At 43.5% G+C, this 16,903-nt stretch overlaps 1 protein-coding gene across 7 annotated transcripts in view; it reads right to left on the reverse strand.

Moving 5' to 3' along the window:
- MAP3K4 (mitogen-activated protein kinase kinase kinase 4) overlaps positions 1-16,371 on the reverse strand; it is a 148,589-nt gene extending 132,218 nt beyond the window's left edge. For 4 of the 7 annotated variants that reach the window (XM_054021807.1, XM_054021805.1, XM_054021806.1 and 1 more), the window contains exon 1: positions 11,105-11,369. In XM_054021807.1, coding sequence (XP_053877782.1) covers positions 11,105-11,148 — 44 coding nt within the window. In that variant the 5' untranslated portion in view covers positions 11,149-11,369. Of the gene's footprint in view, positions 1-11,104; positions 11,375-15,973 lie in introns of those variants that run through there. The other 3 variants (XM_054021808.1, XM_054021809.1, XM_054021810.1) reach the window with 3 other exon arrangements.
- Positions 16,372-16,903: the final 532 nt, after the last annotated feature.

Genomic DNA, 16,903 nt, shown 5'->3' on the forward strand with positions numbered 1-16,903 from the left:
ATCCCACCACTCAGTGCTTGTTTCCCGAGCCCAAAAGCAGCGTTCCAGTGTGGTCAGCACCTCCGTGAATGCCACAAGCATTCTCGTGTCATAGCTACTATGTGTGGCAAGATCAATGTTGCATTCCTCTTGCCTTTATAGTTTAAGGACTAACTCCACTGCCACTCGTGACGTGTTAGTCAGTGCGAACAGCATTCTTGTCAACAGCTTGGGATTCATTCCTGCAGCCAGAAAGAGGCAGGGCAGGGCGCGGCGCACAGTACACAAACCTTTGAAAGATGGCGCCAAATGCGGACGGAAGCACAGGGATTGCTGGGATGCACAGCAATGCATCATGGGGCATTGGGACAGGACCCAGGATGCCCTGCGACCCCTTCCACCTTCCCACAAGTCTTAGCGGAAAAAGAGAAAGAGGTGCTCTGTGCCAAGAGTGCACTGCTCCGAATAGCGCCGCAAGCGTGAACACTATTGTGCAGGCAGGCGTCAGTGTGAACACACAACAACAGTTTCCCTTTGGCACACTCTGAGCAGCACTGTAACTTTGCCAGTGTAAACGTGCCCTTAGATTACATTTTTTTCAATTCCAGCTTGAGCTTTGCCACATTTGTAGCATAATATGCATATAAAGGTGAGTACATTTAGAACTATGAGTTTTATTCCTTCACAAAAAGTCCATTTGAATAAAACTGTTACTGTTCAAAGGTAACCTGAAAAAGGAAAGAAACGGAGCTGTACCTTTTTTGAGGAGTGGGGGGCATTTCTTTTTGACGTATAAAGAAGGCCTGAAACTTTTGATAGATTTCGGCTGGTTGGTTTGCAAGCTGCAAATCCTCCTCCAACAAACTGAAACACCAATGGATCACCAGCTGGGACTGCAGCAGAAGGAGCAGAGCTGGTAGCTGTGCTCCACTCAGTCCTTCAACTACCACCTCTCCTGCTCCCCTCCATGCCCAGGATGACAGTTATTGAAGTTGACAGTGCATCAATTGTGCCATTGTGTTGCATTCTTTGGCTAGTAAATATGGTGAATTTTTCAAGCCCTGCTATATTCTAGCCCAAACTTACAAAATTCTACTTACTCTTTCACATGAGCCCACTACTTTTTCTTTTTTGTTAAATGACATGCAGCCAAGATATTAGCTTTTTCATCATGACAGCAAGAGTGGCCAAGCAATTTTCATGTCTAGATTTGCAAACTGTTATGATGATTTTACAATGCCGCACTAATGTATTCTTGTGCAGAATCAGAAAGCATCCTATAACCAAACAAAAACTTGCAAAGGATCCACATCTCTCTTTAATTGATGTCCCCCCCAAAAGACAACCACCATTTATTCTGCCTGTATAATTCTATTCTATACACTATGGGTTTTTATACCACTGTAATCACCATATCTAAGCACCTTCCAGTAGTGCATTAAGCAACATGACTAACATCTGTCATGTGTCTGTTCTCATCTCTGGGAGGGGGGGGGGGAGGAAGAAGTGCATGCAGTAGTGTGTTTCATTCTGAATTAAAAAAAAAAAACTCTAAACACATGTTGCTATGTGTTTACGTTACAGAAAGCAAGGTCAAAGAATTCTGTCTTGCTCTTTGAGTGGAAGGTGGTGAGGTTTATGATCGTCCTTGGTTCCTGAGAGTTCATTCCACAGTTTTAGGCTAGGCCCCGAGAAAGCTCTATCTCCTGCACAGGCAAGCTTATAGTAGAAAGTTCCATTGTGCCAGAGGAATGACTTTGCTGATCACAGTCTTCACCCAGAGTTTTAGTCTATCTTTTAGATACCCTAGGCCCAGGCCATTAAGTACAGTACCTTAGAGGGGAAATAAAGGACTGGCACCTTGAACATGATTAAATATTCTATAGAAAGCCAGTGTAGGGAGCGGAAGATGTGTTCACAGCAGCCAGCATTACTGAGGAGATATCCTGCAGCAGTCTGTATTATTTGGCATTTCCTTAGCACTGAGAGCTTCATGCCTAGGTATACTGCATTGCTGTAGTCCAGTAGAGAGGTGATGAAGGCATGAATAACTGAGGTGAGGTCACCGTTCACTAGGATAGGATGAGTCTCCTAGGTAATGAGAGATGGCAGAAGACATTTCTCATGGATAATGGTAAGGGAGAGCTTAGCATCAGAGAGGAACTCAAGAGCACTCCTACACTACAGAAAGAATTGACCAATTGCGGGTGTGCACTTTTAACCAAAGGAGGCTACTCCAGGTCTGTAAATTCCTCAAAATGCTATCTTCTGCCCACCTGTCTTGGTCAGTTTCAACCAGCTGTCCATCAATGAGCTGATTTCATCAAAGCACTAGGCCATCTTGGTAATAGTGGTGTGGCCATATGCAGTAGAAATGCATTTCACCTGCATATTTCTAGCACTGGAATCCACGTCTAATGACCAGTTCACCGACTGGCTGCATGTAAATGTTGAATAGAACTGGAGACAGAATTGATCCTTGTGAGACTCCACAAGTGAGGGCTCTAGTAGCGAAGGTGTGGTTTCCCATCACTATTTGTTGGGTTCAGAAGTATGAGAATGGATGTCTGTCCCTTACCCCTTGACAGTAGGAGATCATCCATCAGTGCCACTAAAGCGGTTTCAGTTCCATGTTGGCCTGAATCCAGATTGATGCTTATAACCTAGACTCAGCACAATTAGATGAGCTTGAAGTTGGCCTTTGGCTAATGGGAACGGGAAGTTTGATACTGGGCAGTAGCTGGCTATTCTAGATGCGTCCAGGGTGCATTTCTTAATGTGTGGTACCTGTTGTTCATGTCTCTTTCAAAAGCCAGGAAAGGCCTGGGAAAGCAGACAGGCTACTGGTTGGTGGGAGCAGACAGGGCGGATCAAGGTAGTTTGGGAAGCACTCTCAAATGTGTATGATCTCTTCAGCTAAGTACAATGACCATTCCTGTTCTGTACTCTGTGCAAGCTGTGGACATTCAGAAGCAATAATGCAGTTTACTACCCTGGACAGCTCTTGGGGCAGGATTTGGCAGATTCAATGGAAACCGAAAGGAAGGTTCTATTGGCCTGTAATACAGCCGCAGCACTGACTTAGAAGAATTCATTTGGTTTCATCCTGTCTGTATTAATCTTCATTTTCCACCACTAATGTTTGAGGTTCCACCTCCTTCCCTTCATCTAGCGCAGGGTGTGAGAAAACCAAGGAGATCTGTGTTGATGGTTAAGAAGGGGCCATCTGGGGGCCAACTTGTCAACGGTTGAAATTAGTATACAATGATAATGATTCACCAGTTCCTTAATTCATCTTGTGGGTGGGGTGCTGCTGTCCTTTAGGAGGCTTTGAAATTTGGTGTAGGGAATAAGGGGGTTAGCAGAGGACTCGCATCATCATCTAGCCAGGTCTCTGTGATGCAGGCTACATTGGATGCATTGTTGCTAATGAAATTGTTTGTTGTTGGTTCGCAGCAAATCTTGCATTGCTCAGAAGAAATCAACAGAAATAAAAATTGATGCTATCTGCTTCTGGTCCATGCATAGGTAGTTGTCCTCTGCAGTGTACAGATCAGGGGTCGGCAACTTTTTAGAAGTGGTATGCCGAGTTTTCATTTATTCACTCTAATTTAAAGTTTCGTGTGCCGGTAATACATTTTAACGTTTTTAGAAGGTCTCTTTCTATAAATCTATATTATATAACTAAACTATTGTATGTAAAGTAAACAAGGTTTTCAAAATGTTTAAGAAGCGTCATTTAAAAATAAATTAAAATGCTGATCTTACGCCACTAGCCTGCTCAGCTCGCTGCCAGCCTGGGGTTCTATTCACCTAGGCCAGCAGCAGGCTGATCAGGGCTGCGGCCAGGACCCCAGACCTCGGGGGGGGGGGGGTTCAGGGGTCAGGGCAGAGAGCTGGGGGAAGAGGGTTCAGGGCAGAAGGCTGGGGTGTGTGTGGGGGGGGGTTGAGAGATCAGGGCAGAGAGCAGAGGGGGTGCAGAGCAGAAGGCTGGGTGTGTGTTGGGGTGGGGGGGTTCAGGGCAGAGGGGTGGGGGGGTGCAGGGCAGAAGGCTGGGGTGTTCGGCTCGTGGGGGTGCTCCCAGCCCCCTGCCCTGAGCGGCTCATGGCAGGGGGCTGGAAGGGATATGCCCTGTTCCACCCCCTTCCCCCAGGCTCCGTCCCTACCTCTCTCTGCGTCCTCTACGGAGCTGTGTGCATGCTGCCGTTCCTCCTCCTCCCCCTCGCTAGGGCCATCAGCTGATTGGCCAGGGACAGAGAGGAGGAGGGGCCGGAAAGCACCACACTGGGGGAAGAAGCGGGGGGGGGAAGCTTGGCTGCCGCAGAACCAAGTTTCTGCCTCCTGCCCCCGCAGGGGAGAGCAGTTGGGGGGGGGGGGGCCTGAGTGGGGCTGGGGGCCAGGACTGCAGCAGGGAGCTGCGTGCCACTCAAAATCGGCTCGCACGCCATGTTTCGCACGCGTGCCATTGGTTACCGACCCCTGGTATAGATGTTAGCTGTCCAGAATCTGAATTCTTATGCCTGTTTTGTTTCCTTGGACAATTCCTCTCGATTTGGACTGTGATAAGCTAAGGAGTGGATTGTGCCAGGAGATAATTGTCATCAAATGGGTACTCATTTTAGCCAATACCTTTAAAGTAATTCTTGAAGATTTAGACCTGGTCTACTTGTACCCTACATACTGCTGCATGTAGCTACACACTGCAGTAAAAGGCAGGGGGCATCCACACTAGCCACTGTGGTGCTAAACACGACAGTGAAAGGCTCTGGCGAGAGGAGGCAGGGAGGCAACAGGGAAAGACTCCAGTAGAGGGGAGGGAGTTGGACACTACAGTGCTGTTTTTAGCACTGTAAACGTGGGAGACCCCGCTTGAGCTTATAGAGAGCCATGTAGGGTGCATGGTCCAAGGTTCAAGCATGTAGGACGCTCTACTCGCCTGAGCAGTGCCCCACTGTCTACACTGCTGTTAATACTCATGCTAGCTGGGCATGAAGTGTCTGTACACTATATAAAAAGCAACAGAGGGTCCTGTGGCACCTTTGAGACTAACAGAAGTATTGGGAGCATAAGCTTTCGTGGGTAAGAACCTCACTTCTTCAGATGCAAGTAATGGAAATCTCCAGAGGCAGGTATAAATCAGTGTGGAGATAACGAGGTTCATTCAATCAGGGAGGGTGAGGTGCTCTGCTTGCAGTATACAAAAACCTGTAGGAGAACACTTCAACCTCCCTGGCCACACAATAGCAGATGTAAAGGTAGCCATCTTACAGCAAAAAAACTTCAGGACCAGACTCCAAAGAGAAACTGCTGAGCTCCAGTTCATTTGCAAATTTGACACCATCAGATCAGGATTAAACAAAGGCTGCGAATGGCTTTCCAACTACAGAAGCAGTTTCTCCTCCCTTGGTGTTCACACCTCAACTGCTAACAGAGCACCTCACCCTCCCTGATTGAACTAACCTTGTTATCTCCACACCGATTTATACCTGCCTCTGGAGATTTCCATTACTTGCATCTGAAGAAGTGAGGTTCTTACCCACGAAAGCTTATGCTCCCAATACTTCGGTTAGTCTCAAAGGTGCCACTGGACCCTCTGTTGCTTTTTACAGATTCAGACTAACACGGCTACCCCTCTGATACTTGTACACTATATGCCACCATAAGTGTAAATGTACCTTTAGAGGAAGAATGTAAAAGTTCAACTCAAAGAGCAGCAAAAATGAAATTGACAAAGCACTGGTCAGTTTCACACCTGCTACTAAGATCCCAGTGGGTACAGTAAAACTGACATAGATTAGGTCACTTTCATTTTGTTGTTGCCTGGGAAAGCTATGAGAAACACAGAAATCAAGCGCTGAAATAATTCTCCAGAGAAGAGTCCCCATCCCACACCCTTCAAAAAGAAGAGGCGGCGGCAAGGAAAGGGGTAAAGTAGCAGAGACTGTGTAATTCCCCTGCAACAGTCAGAGGGCTAGGATAATGGGAGATCCACCTACTTCTGCACAAGTCAGAAGAATCTACTATCACTATTAAAAAGATACAAAGCTTCTGTCTTCCAGCAGTCAGTAAGAGTGTAGGTAGTGTAAAAGTAGATTCACATTAACCTCTACTAATAAGCTTGAAATGTCAGGCCTCAAATAGGGAGTACAGACAGCACCCTGGTAAGAATCCCAGTACTCTTGCCTTTCCCAGCAGCTGGAACTGGAGAGAGTCTGGGCTTCTCATCAGGGCATTGCCCTGGCACTTCACTGAGCCAGTCACCCATATCTTCCACATTGGCCTCTGGATAAAAGATGTCAGGTAAAGCTTTCAATCCCCACGTAGAGAATATAATACGGATGCTAGTTTTTCTTTATTCTAAACTACATGATGGGTTTCCTCAATCTTTTCCTGAAAAGTATTTTAGTTCAGAGCTTATGTATCGAGCCAGGCAAGCAACAAATAATTTTAAAGCAATTAACATGTTTTATGGACAAATGGTGAAAGCCTGTTGCTCTGCAAGTCTATGTAGCAATGTAAGTGTTTGGTGTGTGTAAAACAAGTTAAGTCACAGAACTGGAGAAAGAAGCTAAGATAGTTGTATCTTCTGATATAATACTGTGTGCTGCTAGAAGCCAATATATTAAAGAGGGTTTTTAAAAATAAAAATGCATTTTTAAAAAGAAGCAAGTTATGAATATTTAAAGTTAGTATAAAAATATTTCACAGGATATGTCTGTATGGAACTTTTTAAAATTTGCAGTTTTGTGAAGACTAATTAAAGAATATTTAAAAAATAAACGATACAGAAAATTTGAGGCGTCAGTTATTGGTCATTGGGGGTAACATACAGAGTATAGGGGGGATGTTAGTGTTTTGGGGTTGGGCAGCACACATAGTATATACAGACTGCAATTACGAGCAAACCCCTAATCTTGTCCTTCTATAGTCAGTGGATTTGTTTTTCACAACAGCATGGTTTGCATTCCACAAGAGCCAACATCACCATCTTACATAACAATAAAACCAACCTTGACACACAAAGCACTAATTAACAACCATGAAAACAACTGAAGCAGTCACGCTCTGCAAACTAATCCTTGTTGCTATGAATGCCAAAGACATCTCACCTGGGGGGGGAAGGGGGAACTGTGTGTGTGTCTCATTGATCCCAGTCTCTCACATGTAAACAAGAGACTATGGTATATAAAAGTGGAGTATTTTTTTCGTCTCTTTACATACATGAAAAATAAGAGGTGATGCTCTTTCAGATTAATTTTCCACTTGAAAATATAATTGGGGATAGAAAATTAGTTTATATTCTTTTCACTATTGATGTACTATTAGTCCTTCAAATGTAGTTTATCAGCATGAGAAACGTGCTGAATTCAATTCATGAAACAACACTGGACTTCCCAAAACACTAGATTCCCCAATAGACTAAGAACTCAATTCATCATTGCCCTATGGCCAATAAATTTGGCAGATCAGTCACTGGGAAGTTTCCCAGTCTCCACCTGGTACACAGCTGGCCCAAAAGCTCTTGGATGCCTCATTGGCTGCCCTATTCCTTGCTTCTCCCCCCCCCAATCCCAAGTCCTGGCACCAGGGCTGTGACAGGAGAAAAGAGGGCTACGGACAACAAAGTGCAAGTTAGGGAATCTCTAAGACTGTTCTCCCCTTTGCCAGGGACCAAACTGGCACGCAAATCAAGAAAGTATAGGTGAAGTAAGGACACCTTTTCCTCTATCCTGGATTTTGTGCCAGGCAGTTTTTGGACACACCTGGTAATTGGGGCCTAACAGTTTAACACCTGCAGCCAAAGCTTCTGAACTATCAAAAAGTGTTAAGCAATTGAACACATTGAACAAGTATTCTCATTCATATAAGTATGCACATCTTTTACTTTTAAAACTTTAATGCAATCATATTTCATTTGTCTTCTAAAAAAAAAAAAAAAAAAAAAAAAAAAAAAATCAAACAAGCCACCACGTATGAACTCCTGCCCAAACCCTACTAGCAGCATGATTTCACTGGATGCTCTTAAGTGCTCCAGTCTGCCCAGCATTCAATTTTTCTCTTGCTCAAAAACTCTTTATTCTGAAGGGGAGGGGGAGAGCGGTATTTTTGAGGAAGAAGGAGAAGAGTTGGGAGTAACTGTTTTTGGAAAAGGATTCTCAATCAAATATTTTGGAGTATCTTGTAGTAATAACTGATCTTACGTAATTCAAACAAAATATGACTTTGCACTGTGTGCTTATCTTAATCCAATAAATATATTGCTAAAATTATGCTCTGACGAGCTATGGAATCCTTGATTTATTTTGGTAATTTGCTAGATCAAAACAATGTTTCACAATGACAAAACGGGTCAACTTTTATTTATAAATGCAAGTGTATTGTTTATGAAAAATGCATAGAGCCTGACTTCATTATTTATTCCAAAAAAGAGTACAGTACAAGCAACAACAGTGAAATGTGCCTCAACACAAACCTGAAGAACCAGGAATAATGGTAAGAGAGCATCTTCATTCTCTGAGGGTACGTCCAGACTACCCGCCAAATCGGCGGGTAGTAATCGATCTATTGGGGATTGATATATTGCATCATCTAGACACGATATATCGATCCCCGAACGCGCTCCCGTCGACTCCGGAACTCCACCAGGGCGAATGGTGGTAGCAGAGTTGACGGGGAAGCCGCAGCCATCGATCCCGCACCGTGAGGACCCGAGGTAAGTTGAAGTAAGATACGTCGACTTCAGCTACGCTATTCCCATAGCTGAAGTTGCATATCTTACATCGACCCCTTTCCCTCCCCCCAGTGTAGACCAGCCCTTAGAACTAGACTAGAAGTTCTCAATTTGTGTCATATGTCAAGTGACCTTCAAATATTCTAGAGAAAACCCTACATTTTAAACACAAAATTTGGCAATTAAGTGAGGGGAGCACTGATTTAAAATATCTTGTTTTCAAAACCAAATGCTCCAATCAGATCCATATGGGCAGACTCTTGAGTCTGTGCAGAGTCTCACCAACTTCAACAGGGCTCTTCCACGTATATCTGACTGAAGTCTAGATGTACCAGCAATGTTTAAATCCACTGTAATTCTGCCACAAAAACTTTAGCATACTCTGTTCATTTTTAAAAAATAAGCACAAAGTCCCTATAGAACCATGGAAATCATTTTACTCTAAAGGTAAGTCAGTATCTACAGTTCATATGGAGGTGAATTACAGTGGAGAACATGCAATTGCACTATACAATCTAAGAATACCCAATTGTTTTGAGACACCTCCTACCCACTCTGAAAAAAATAATTTAAGTATTTAATTTTCATTTGTTGAAAATAGTTGCCACCATACTATTCTACACCCACATCTAACTCACAAACTGGATTTTAACAAGCAGGATCCACCAGAGGTCAGAAGTGGCCCTAAGCAGGAAATGTATGGGCATGCTCTGTTCATGTGGAAAAGTAATCTACTGTACATGAAGACACTAAATTTGACTGTGTCTTAGTTTGTGGTCTTGATAATACCGGTTTTGTTTTTAAGTCTTTTTCTGCTTAATCTAAACTGCTACTATTAAAAGACCTCTGAAAAGAAACTGGGGAACTTCTAAATTCATTTGTCCTATTTGCATTTACAGAGCATAACATTCCTATTAACATATTAACAATAGCAGGCCTTTATGCCAACTTTTTTTTTTATTATTTTACTTTAAAGATATTAAAGCAAATCCAACTAGTTGCCATCCAACTTCATAGCCTTAGTCCAAAATATATATCAGGGTAAATAACCATGTCCCTCTCAACACATTACAGTAATAAAAGTGTCACTGCAACATCCAAGAAGGATCTCATGAATGTGACTGCACCTAGTTCTTCTTTACTGTGCACCTGAGATGGAGCGTGCCTGACTCTTCCCCTTATGTTACTAATTGTACACACTTGAAGTGTTTTAAAAGAACGTTTCCTGCGTGCCTCCTGGTGAGAAGTAATGTATCAACCGGATGTTATTTTAAAGAGAGAAATAATTGCTAGGGAATTAATAACTTGAAGTTATGCAACAGTTCTGCAGCCAGTTGGAATCGTTAAACCATTACGTTATTTGCATCCTCATCTCTCAGTGGGGCTGAGATGGAGACGTGCAAGAAGCCAGTTTGAGTTCAGCATGTTCAGGAAGCAGAGGTAGTAGCAAGAAGCTTGAGACTGTAGATAATGTTTCTAAATGTTTTCTATCACAGTTATCTATTACAACATTGCCAAAAGCAATAATTTAAGGAAGAGGTGCTTGCTCTGAGACACTGCTGTTTTCTCTAAGAGCAGGAGAGATCTAACTACCTATTTTTATCCAGAACTGCTACAAAACCCCCAAATCTTCTTGCATGTCTTTATTTCGGTCAGCACGGATAAGTCACCCTGTGCCTCCTTCACTGAAAAACAGATGTGATTTGAATGGGTTTTCCTCTCCTTTCTGATCTCAGGGAATGTGCCACCTCCATGAAATATTGCCAGTTTGTAAAGCTCTTTGGGGAACATGGGAACGGGGACGCCTGTTTCTTTAGTGAATGCCTCAGAAGCATCATCCTCTCCTGCTGCTCCGGTGCGTGTTTAACGCTCACAGATCTACCCCCAAAGTGCTGCATTTCCCCACAGCCGCCGCGAGACATTTGTCGTCTAAAGAGTATCTCCTCCAGGGCCGTCTGCAGAACGGCTGAAGCAGCAGCAGCTGCGGCTTTTCCACCCAAGGGGAGAAAATCCCCAGTGCAGCCGCGCGGGCTGGGTGCGTGCCGCGGGCGCTACAGTTTGCACGTGAGGGCGCTGCGGGATGCGGGGGGCTGAGGGCGCCGCTCGCTAGGAAGCGCCCAGACGCTGGCGGAGAAGGAAGGGGGGGCGAAGCCCCCAATTCCACGCCCCAGCGGTCCGCGGCAAGCGGCTCCCAGCTCCCGCAGGGGAGACGCGGCTGCCCCGCCTGTGCTGACCACGAAGCCGCCTGCAGCACGGAGCAGTGGGTCGGGGGGCAGGTGGCGCCTGAGCAGGGAGACCCGGTGCGGCCAAGAGGAGCTGGCTCACTATGTGGCAGCGGGCGGGCCGGGCCCCTGTTTGTGCGTGGCTCGTTATTTGGCAGCACCGGTCACTGACCTCCCCGGGCTCAGCCCCGGCGGCGGCGGCGGCTCCTCCTCCATGGCGGCGGCGGCGGCAGCTGCTCAGCGACGTGTCTCATGCATGCACCGAGGTCGGCATGGCAGCAGCAGGCCCCTGTCTGCAGCCCGGCGCGGAGCAGTGTTGCGGGAGGGCTGGGAGGTGTCTCTACCCGGCTGCGGGGATCCGGCCGCGAAGAGCCGCCCGCGCGGCCGCCATCTTGCAAACAATCTCAGGGGGCAGAAGCCGGGAGCAGCGCTACGGCGCGCGGCGAGGAACAAGAGAAACCACAGGCGCTCGCGCCTCCCCTGGCGAGAGAAGCGGCCGCGGAAAGGGGCGGGGCGGCGTTGGAGCGGTCACTAGCCTCTCCCGCAGGGCCTCCTGCATCCCTAGGGCTGGGGGCACCCAGCGGGGTGAATGATGACGTCATTGATAAATACGTTGTTGTTTGTTTTTACTGACCCACAGTTGACTCCTAACCTCCCCCCTCGGGTCCCAGCTCTGGCAAGGGGGCGAGGCGCGCAGGCTGCAGCTCTGGGGGACACGCTCAGCTCTGCTAGTTGCAAAAGACGTTTCTAGGTCTCCCCGTTACAGAGAAAAGCCCGAAACCTGAGATTGAAAAGCTAGAAATCAAATAAAACGAACCCGGCCTTTGTTACTTTGGCTCAAAAAATTATGAGATTTTACAGTCTTAAGATTTTTTTCGGGGGGAAGGGTCTGACATTTTTAACACCAGTAGGGATGGGGATACTGAATTAATACCAAGGACATAGTGCCAGCATACTTTCATCTCAGACAGACAATGGATGCTAGCAACATTAATTAAGCTCTTTCCCTATGCCTTGGGAGACAGGGATAGGAATCATTCAAGGAGTTGTCCAAGAACAAACACATGAAGTGACCCTGAAAACTGACTGTTCTAGTGGCCTTGGTGGAGACAGTAGCTTTGCTTTTTTAAACAGCTTTTGGCTGTCAGAGAAATTTACAGTAGGCTGGCTAAGCACATATGCACCTCAAGGACCACCTCCCACCAGGTTTGGCAGATGTTATCAGCCCCTCCCCACTTCTGTAGAAATCCCTGGTCCATAGAGGGTAGTCCAATGGATAGGATGGCAGAGAAGAGGGAGGTGTATACTTTGACAAGTATGGAGCAATCACCTAGTTCTCTCTCCTCAGTTGAGGGATTTTCTTGTGCACCGCCCATCAACAAAACTATCCTCTGCAGGCTCAACCCCTGCAATGGCTGTTGTGGATTTTCATTTTGGAAAGCTGGTCACTTTAAAGCCCACTGGAGAATTATCCACCTCTTTTGAACAAAAACCTGAAGTAGAACATATAATCCATTTGCAGCTATAGATGGAAGGAAAAATGCAATTTCCTGAACTGAAATTTAGCTAGAATACCTAGGTTAACACCCTTCACATTTAGAAAACCATGAGATGGTTCATCACTCTGGGTGGTCAAGCCTTAATTTTTACATTTAATTATAATGAAAGTAGAACAGCACCCCCTAGCACTGATTTAGAAAGAGTGCTACATATTGTATCACCATCTCCACTTCCGATACCAAGGAATAATATCCGTATGGTATATGTTCTATTTCTTTGTAGGATGAAATACAAAAAATAAGGGATTAGAATCAGAGCCACTGTCTGTTTTATGCCAAGATCCTCTGTGAAAGTAACCGTACACCAGATGTGCAAGTCTATTTACGATCCTCTGAATATTGCATCAGACTCTACAGATTCTTAAAAAGAACAGGAGTACTTGTGGCACCTTAGAGGCTAACAAATTTATTAGAGCATAAGCTTTTGTGGGCTACAAACCACTTGTTCAGATGCATATAGAATGGAACATATATTGAGGACACACACACCATGAACAGGTGGGAGTTGTCTTGCCAACTCTGAGAGGCCAATTAAATAAGAGGAAAAAAACTTTTGAAGTGATAATCAAGATAGCCCAGTACAGACAGTTTGATAAGAAGTGAGAATACTTACAGGGGAGATCCATTACAAACATTGAATCTCTCAGCCATTCCCAGTCCTTATTCAATCCTAAATTGATTGTATCTAGTTTGCATATCAATTCCAGCTCAGCAGTCTCTCGTTGGAGTCTGTTTTTGAAGTTTTTCTGTTGTAAAATAGCCACCCACAGGTCTGTCATTGGATGACCAGACAGGTTAAAGTGTTCTCCCACTGGTTTTTGAGTATTATGATTCCTGATGTCAGATTTGTGTCCATTAATTCTTTTGTGTAGAGACTGTCCAGTTTGTAAAATTATGACATGTTCCTGTGAGTCAGAGAAATATCTCAGCACATTTAAAATACTTGACCTGTTAAATCACAGTTAAACAGTATACTGTTTAACTAAGAATTTTTCTGTTGTATTAAAATTGATTTGGAACATTAATAATCCAGAAGATATTGTTAATATAAATCAATCAGCTTTGTTAAATAGCCAATGCCAAATGTCTGGAGCCAGATCAATGGATTTATGCAGACTTGCATTTATCATTATGATAGTTCACCATCAAGAGAGAATATTTCTGTGCACATTGTATCATTTTACTTCAGAAAGTACAGTTAACAAAAGCAGTACTGAAGTGAATGAGTGAAAGATTCTCTGGCTCAAATATGTAAATCTGGAAACAAAACAGTTTCAAAAGCCAGGTGCCTGTCATGTAACAACTCAAATTTATGTCATTAACAAAACCCAAAGCACTGAAAAGCAAAGAAATTGACATAAATCTGGCCCTCTTTACTCAGTAAATGAGTACCTTATTTTTATCCAGTATCTAGAAATGCATATACTCCAAATGGAAGTATGGGTCTCTCCCACATTACAGCTTGTGAAGCAAGCACTATTTTTTCAAAATGTACATTTGATTGCTGCAGATAGCAAGGACTAGATGTGACAAAAATTGTAGCTATATATAAACTGTTGGAATTTTTGTGAAGTGTACTGTGGTATCATTGTCTGATACCATCTTCTTGGGTATTTTTTGGTCAGGCAAAGATGTGGTTATGCTTAGCAGTCACTGTGGAAGTTTGAGTTTCTCAGCAAGCACCATAATAGTCTACTAGAATCATGCTGATTTTATTATCTAGTGTAAAAATTTCTGATGCCTTTTGCCATGGAGATGATATCATGTTGTGATTATGCTTGTGGGAGGCCTGCAGAGGATATACTCCTGCATCAGCTAAGTGGTCAAGCAAAGTGGGATCTCACACTCAACTTGAGTGATTATATTTCTCTGTTTGTCTGAGAGGGACATAGGGGACAGACAAAGCCCCTGGCACAGAGGAGAAGGGAGAAATGGGGATGCACACAGAGTCCCTTACATGAGGGAGGAGGTGGGGGTTCCAGAGAGTTGCTTAAATACAGGGGGATGGGAGGGTGGCCTAAAGGGAACTTAGTGTGTGTGTGGGGGGGGGGGGAAGAAATGCAGGGAGTGTGCAGTATTCTTGGTGGCCTCCACACGAAACAAGGTGTGACACCTTGTATTGGATATTCTCTTTTAGCTCAAGTGGCAAGGGCATGGAGTTCCTTGAATTTTTTTCCACATACAGGTGGCCATCAAGTATATCTACACTCTGCCAGGATATGTGGCACAGTTGGTGACCTAAAGATCAATGTAGCAATGAAGTCTATACATAGGTTAGGCTTCACATTTGATTTTTGTTTGCTTGCTTTTAAAAAAACAAGGGTTTACAGACCTGATAAGGAATAAGATTCTATTAATGACTTTTTTCCAATACAAATATTCTCTCCTTTTAATTCAAAATGTGCCCCCTGTTAGTTTGTGATTCCAGACACAACATTGTACTAATGTATGGAGGTCCTACAGGTAAAACTGACCAGTCTGGTTTCACTGTTGGTGCAGAAGGAAGTGCAAGAAGGAAACACAGCATAGAGAACAGTAAATGGAGATTTTTAATCTCTCAATTTACTCAGTTAAGGTATTCTTTGCAGTATTGCCAACCTCAAGCATTCAAAAATCATGAGTTAGACCCCCCCAAAATCATGATGGGCTTAAAAAATCAGGATTTAAAAAAAAAAAAAAAAAAAAAAACTACACACACTAAATTTAAGGTTTATTTACCTTCTTGTTTGAGCTTTTAGGGTGCACTTACTTCATGTTTTCAACTTCTCTGCAACCATGAGGGATAGAAGCTTATCTTAACAAATCTCTTCATTCCAGGAATTGGGGATTTAAGAAATACACCAAAATTGTTTGAATTTGAGATGAAATTGCAAGAGTTGGCAACACTGTCTTAGTAACAAAAGTAAGGACACAAGGTAGAAATTCAAATAGCTATTCTACAATTGAGTGCTCTTTTAAATCCTTTGTATTAAGGGCATATAGGGTCAGTTCTCCCCATTCTATCACAAACAGATAGGCCTACATGTCTATGGTTTTCTAATATCTAATAAAATATTATGTTATCCAGAAGTGTTTGCTTTATCTACAAATACTAATAAAGAAAGTTATTTTATATATATATGTGTATATATATACACACACACACATATAAAAAAAATGTCCAGCAACTAGATGGCTACAAGTAATGTCAAAGAATACCTTTATTAGACTTCTTCAGTTGAACATGGTCATAGGTTCAAACATTTATTTCATTTTCTGTGTCAGTTATTCATAGGAAGGTAAGACTTATACCTCAACCAAATGCACTTACCACAGACTAACGTCAGGCTTTATCTCATGAACATTTCATGTATGCATTGAAAAACATTTTTTTCAGGAAAATAAGAGTGACCATGGGTTTAGTTATCTTTGTCTCAATTATTAGAGTCACAATAAATAAGTTTTTAAAAACTGGAAACAAAGTAAATTAAACAAAATCCTACCTTCATTAGGCACTAGAAAGCACTGAAGTGCAAAATCTAGTTAAGAATGCTGAAGAATGGATTTGCATATTTCCTTGGTCAGAGATTAAAACAGCTCTCCTGTGATCCAGTGGAGTAGTACAGGATATATGATACCTGTGTCTGAGAACTAGCAAGCCTCATCTGACAGTATTGATCTGTTATACAGATCTTTGTCTTGTCCCAGAGTCCAAACAGGGAACCAAGACAAATTTCCATGTGAAAACTTGTGAATTTTCCCATCTACGGAGATTTTTTCATAGTAGTTATAGTTCAATAATAGCATGACAGAGGATCTCTTTTTAAGAAATGAACCTTGATCCACAGCCTGGAATAATTATAATTTAATGTGTGAATCTCTGTGGGAAATTAAGAACAGGAGTACAATTAAGGCATCATCTTGTATACACGTCTGCTCAATCAGCTGTTAGCCCTGTGATTCATTCACTGCAGCAGCCTGTCTAATAGCTGCTAGACCTTGCTCAGCTGCAGCGTTCAACAGCTGTGCTATAATAGGAGCCAGTCAACTTGACATTTCTGTCTAAACACTGGCAGCTCACATTCTGCATGTCAGATCATGCTGGTCTTTGGTGCCATTAAGTCATCTCTATTATAGGAGCATTTGTTAGTAATAGTAACATGAGGTCAGAAACATTCTTAGGATGATTGCCCTGCCACTTCAACTGGATAAGGTATTCTTCTCTACTTCCTGTACTAAATAGTGATTGTACAGGGTTGCTGATGCCATTAATATGCTTGCATGACCCACGTAGGAGGCGCATGAATTTTGGTGGTGGGTGAAGTGGCGTGATCTTAATGGGCAAAACCCTGGCCCTGGGCCTGTTGCCTGTACAGTAAAACATTGCTAGCTATTCTGCTCTGGGTATCATCCTGCCATGGCAGGCTAGGATT

The sequence above is a fragment of the Malaclemys terrapin genome, chromosome 3 (genome assembly GCF_027887155.1).
Source record: "Malaclemys terrapin pileata isolate rMalTer1 chromosome 3, rMalTer1.hap1, whole genome shotgun sequence".
Taxonomy (NCBI): domain Eukaryota; kingdom Metazoa; phylum Chordata; order Testudines; family Emydidae; genus Malaclemys; species Malaclemys terrapin.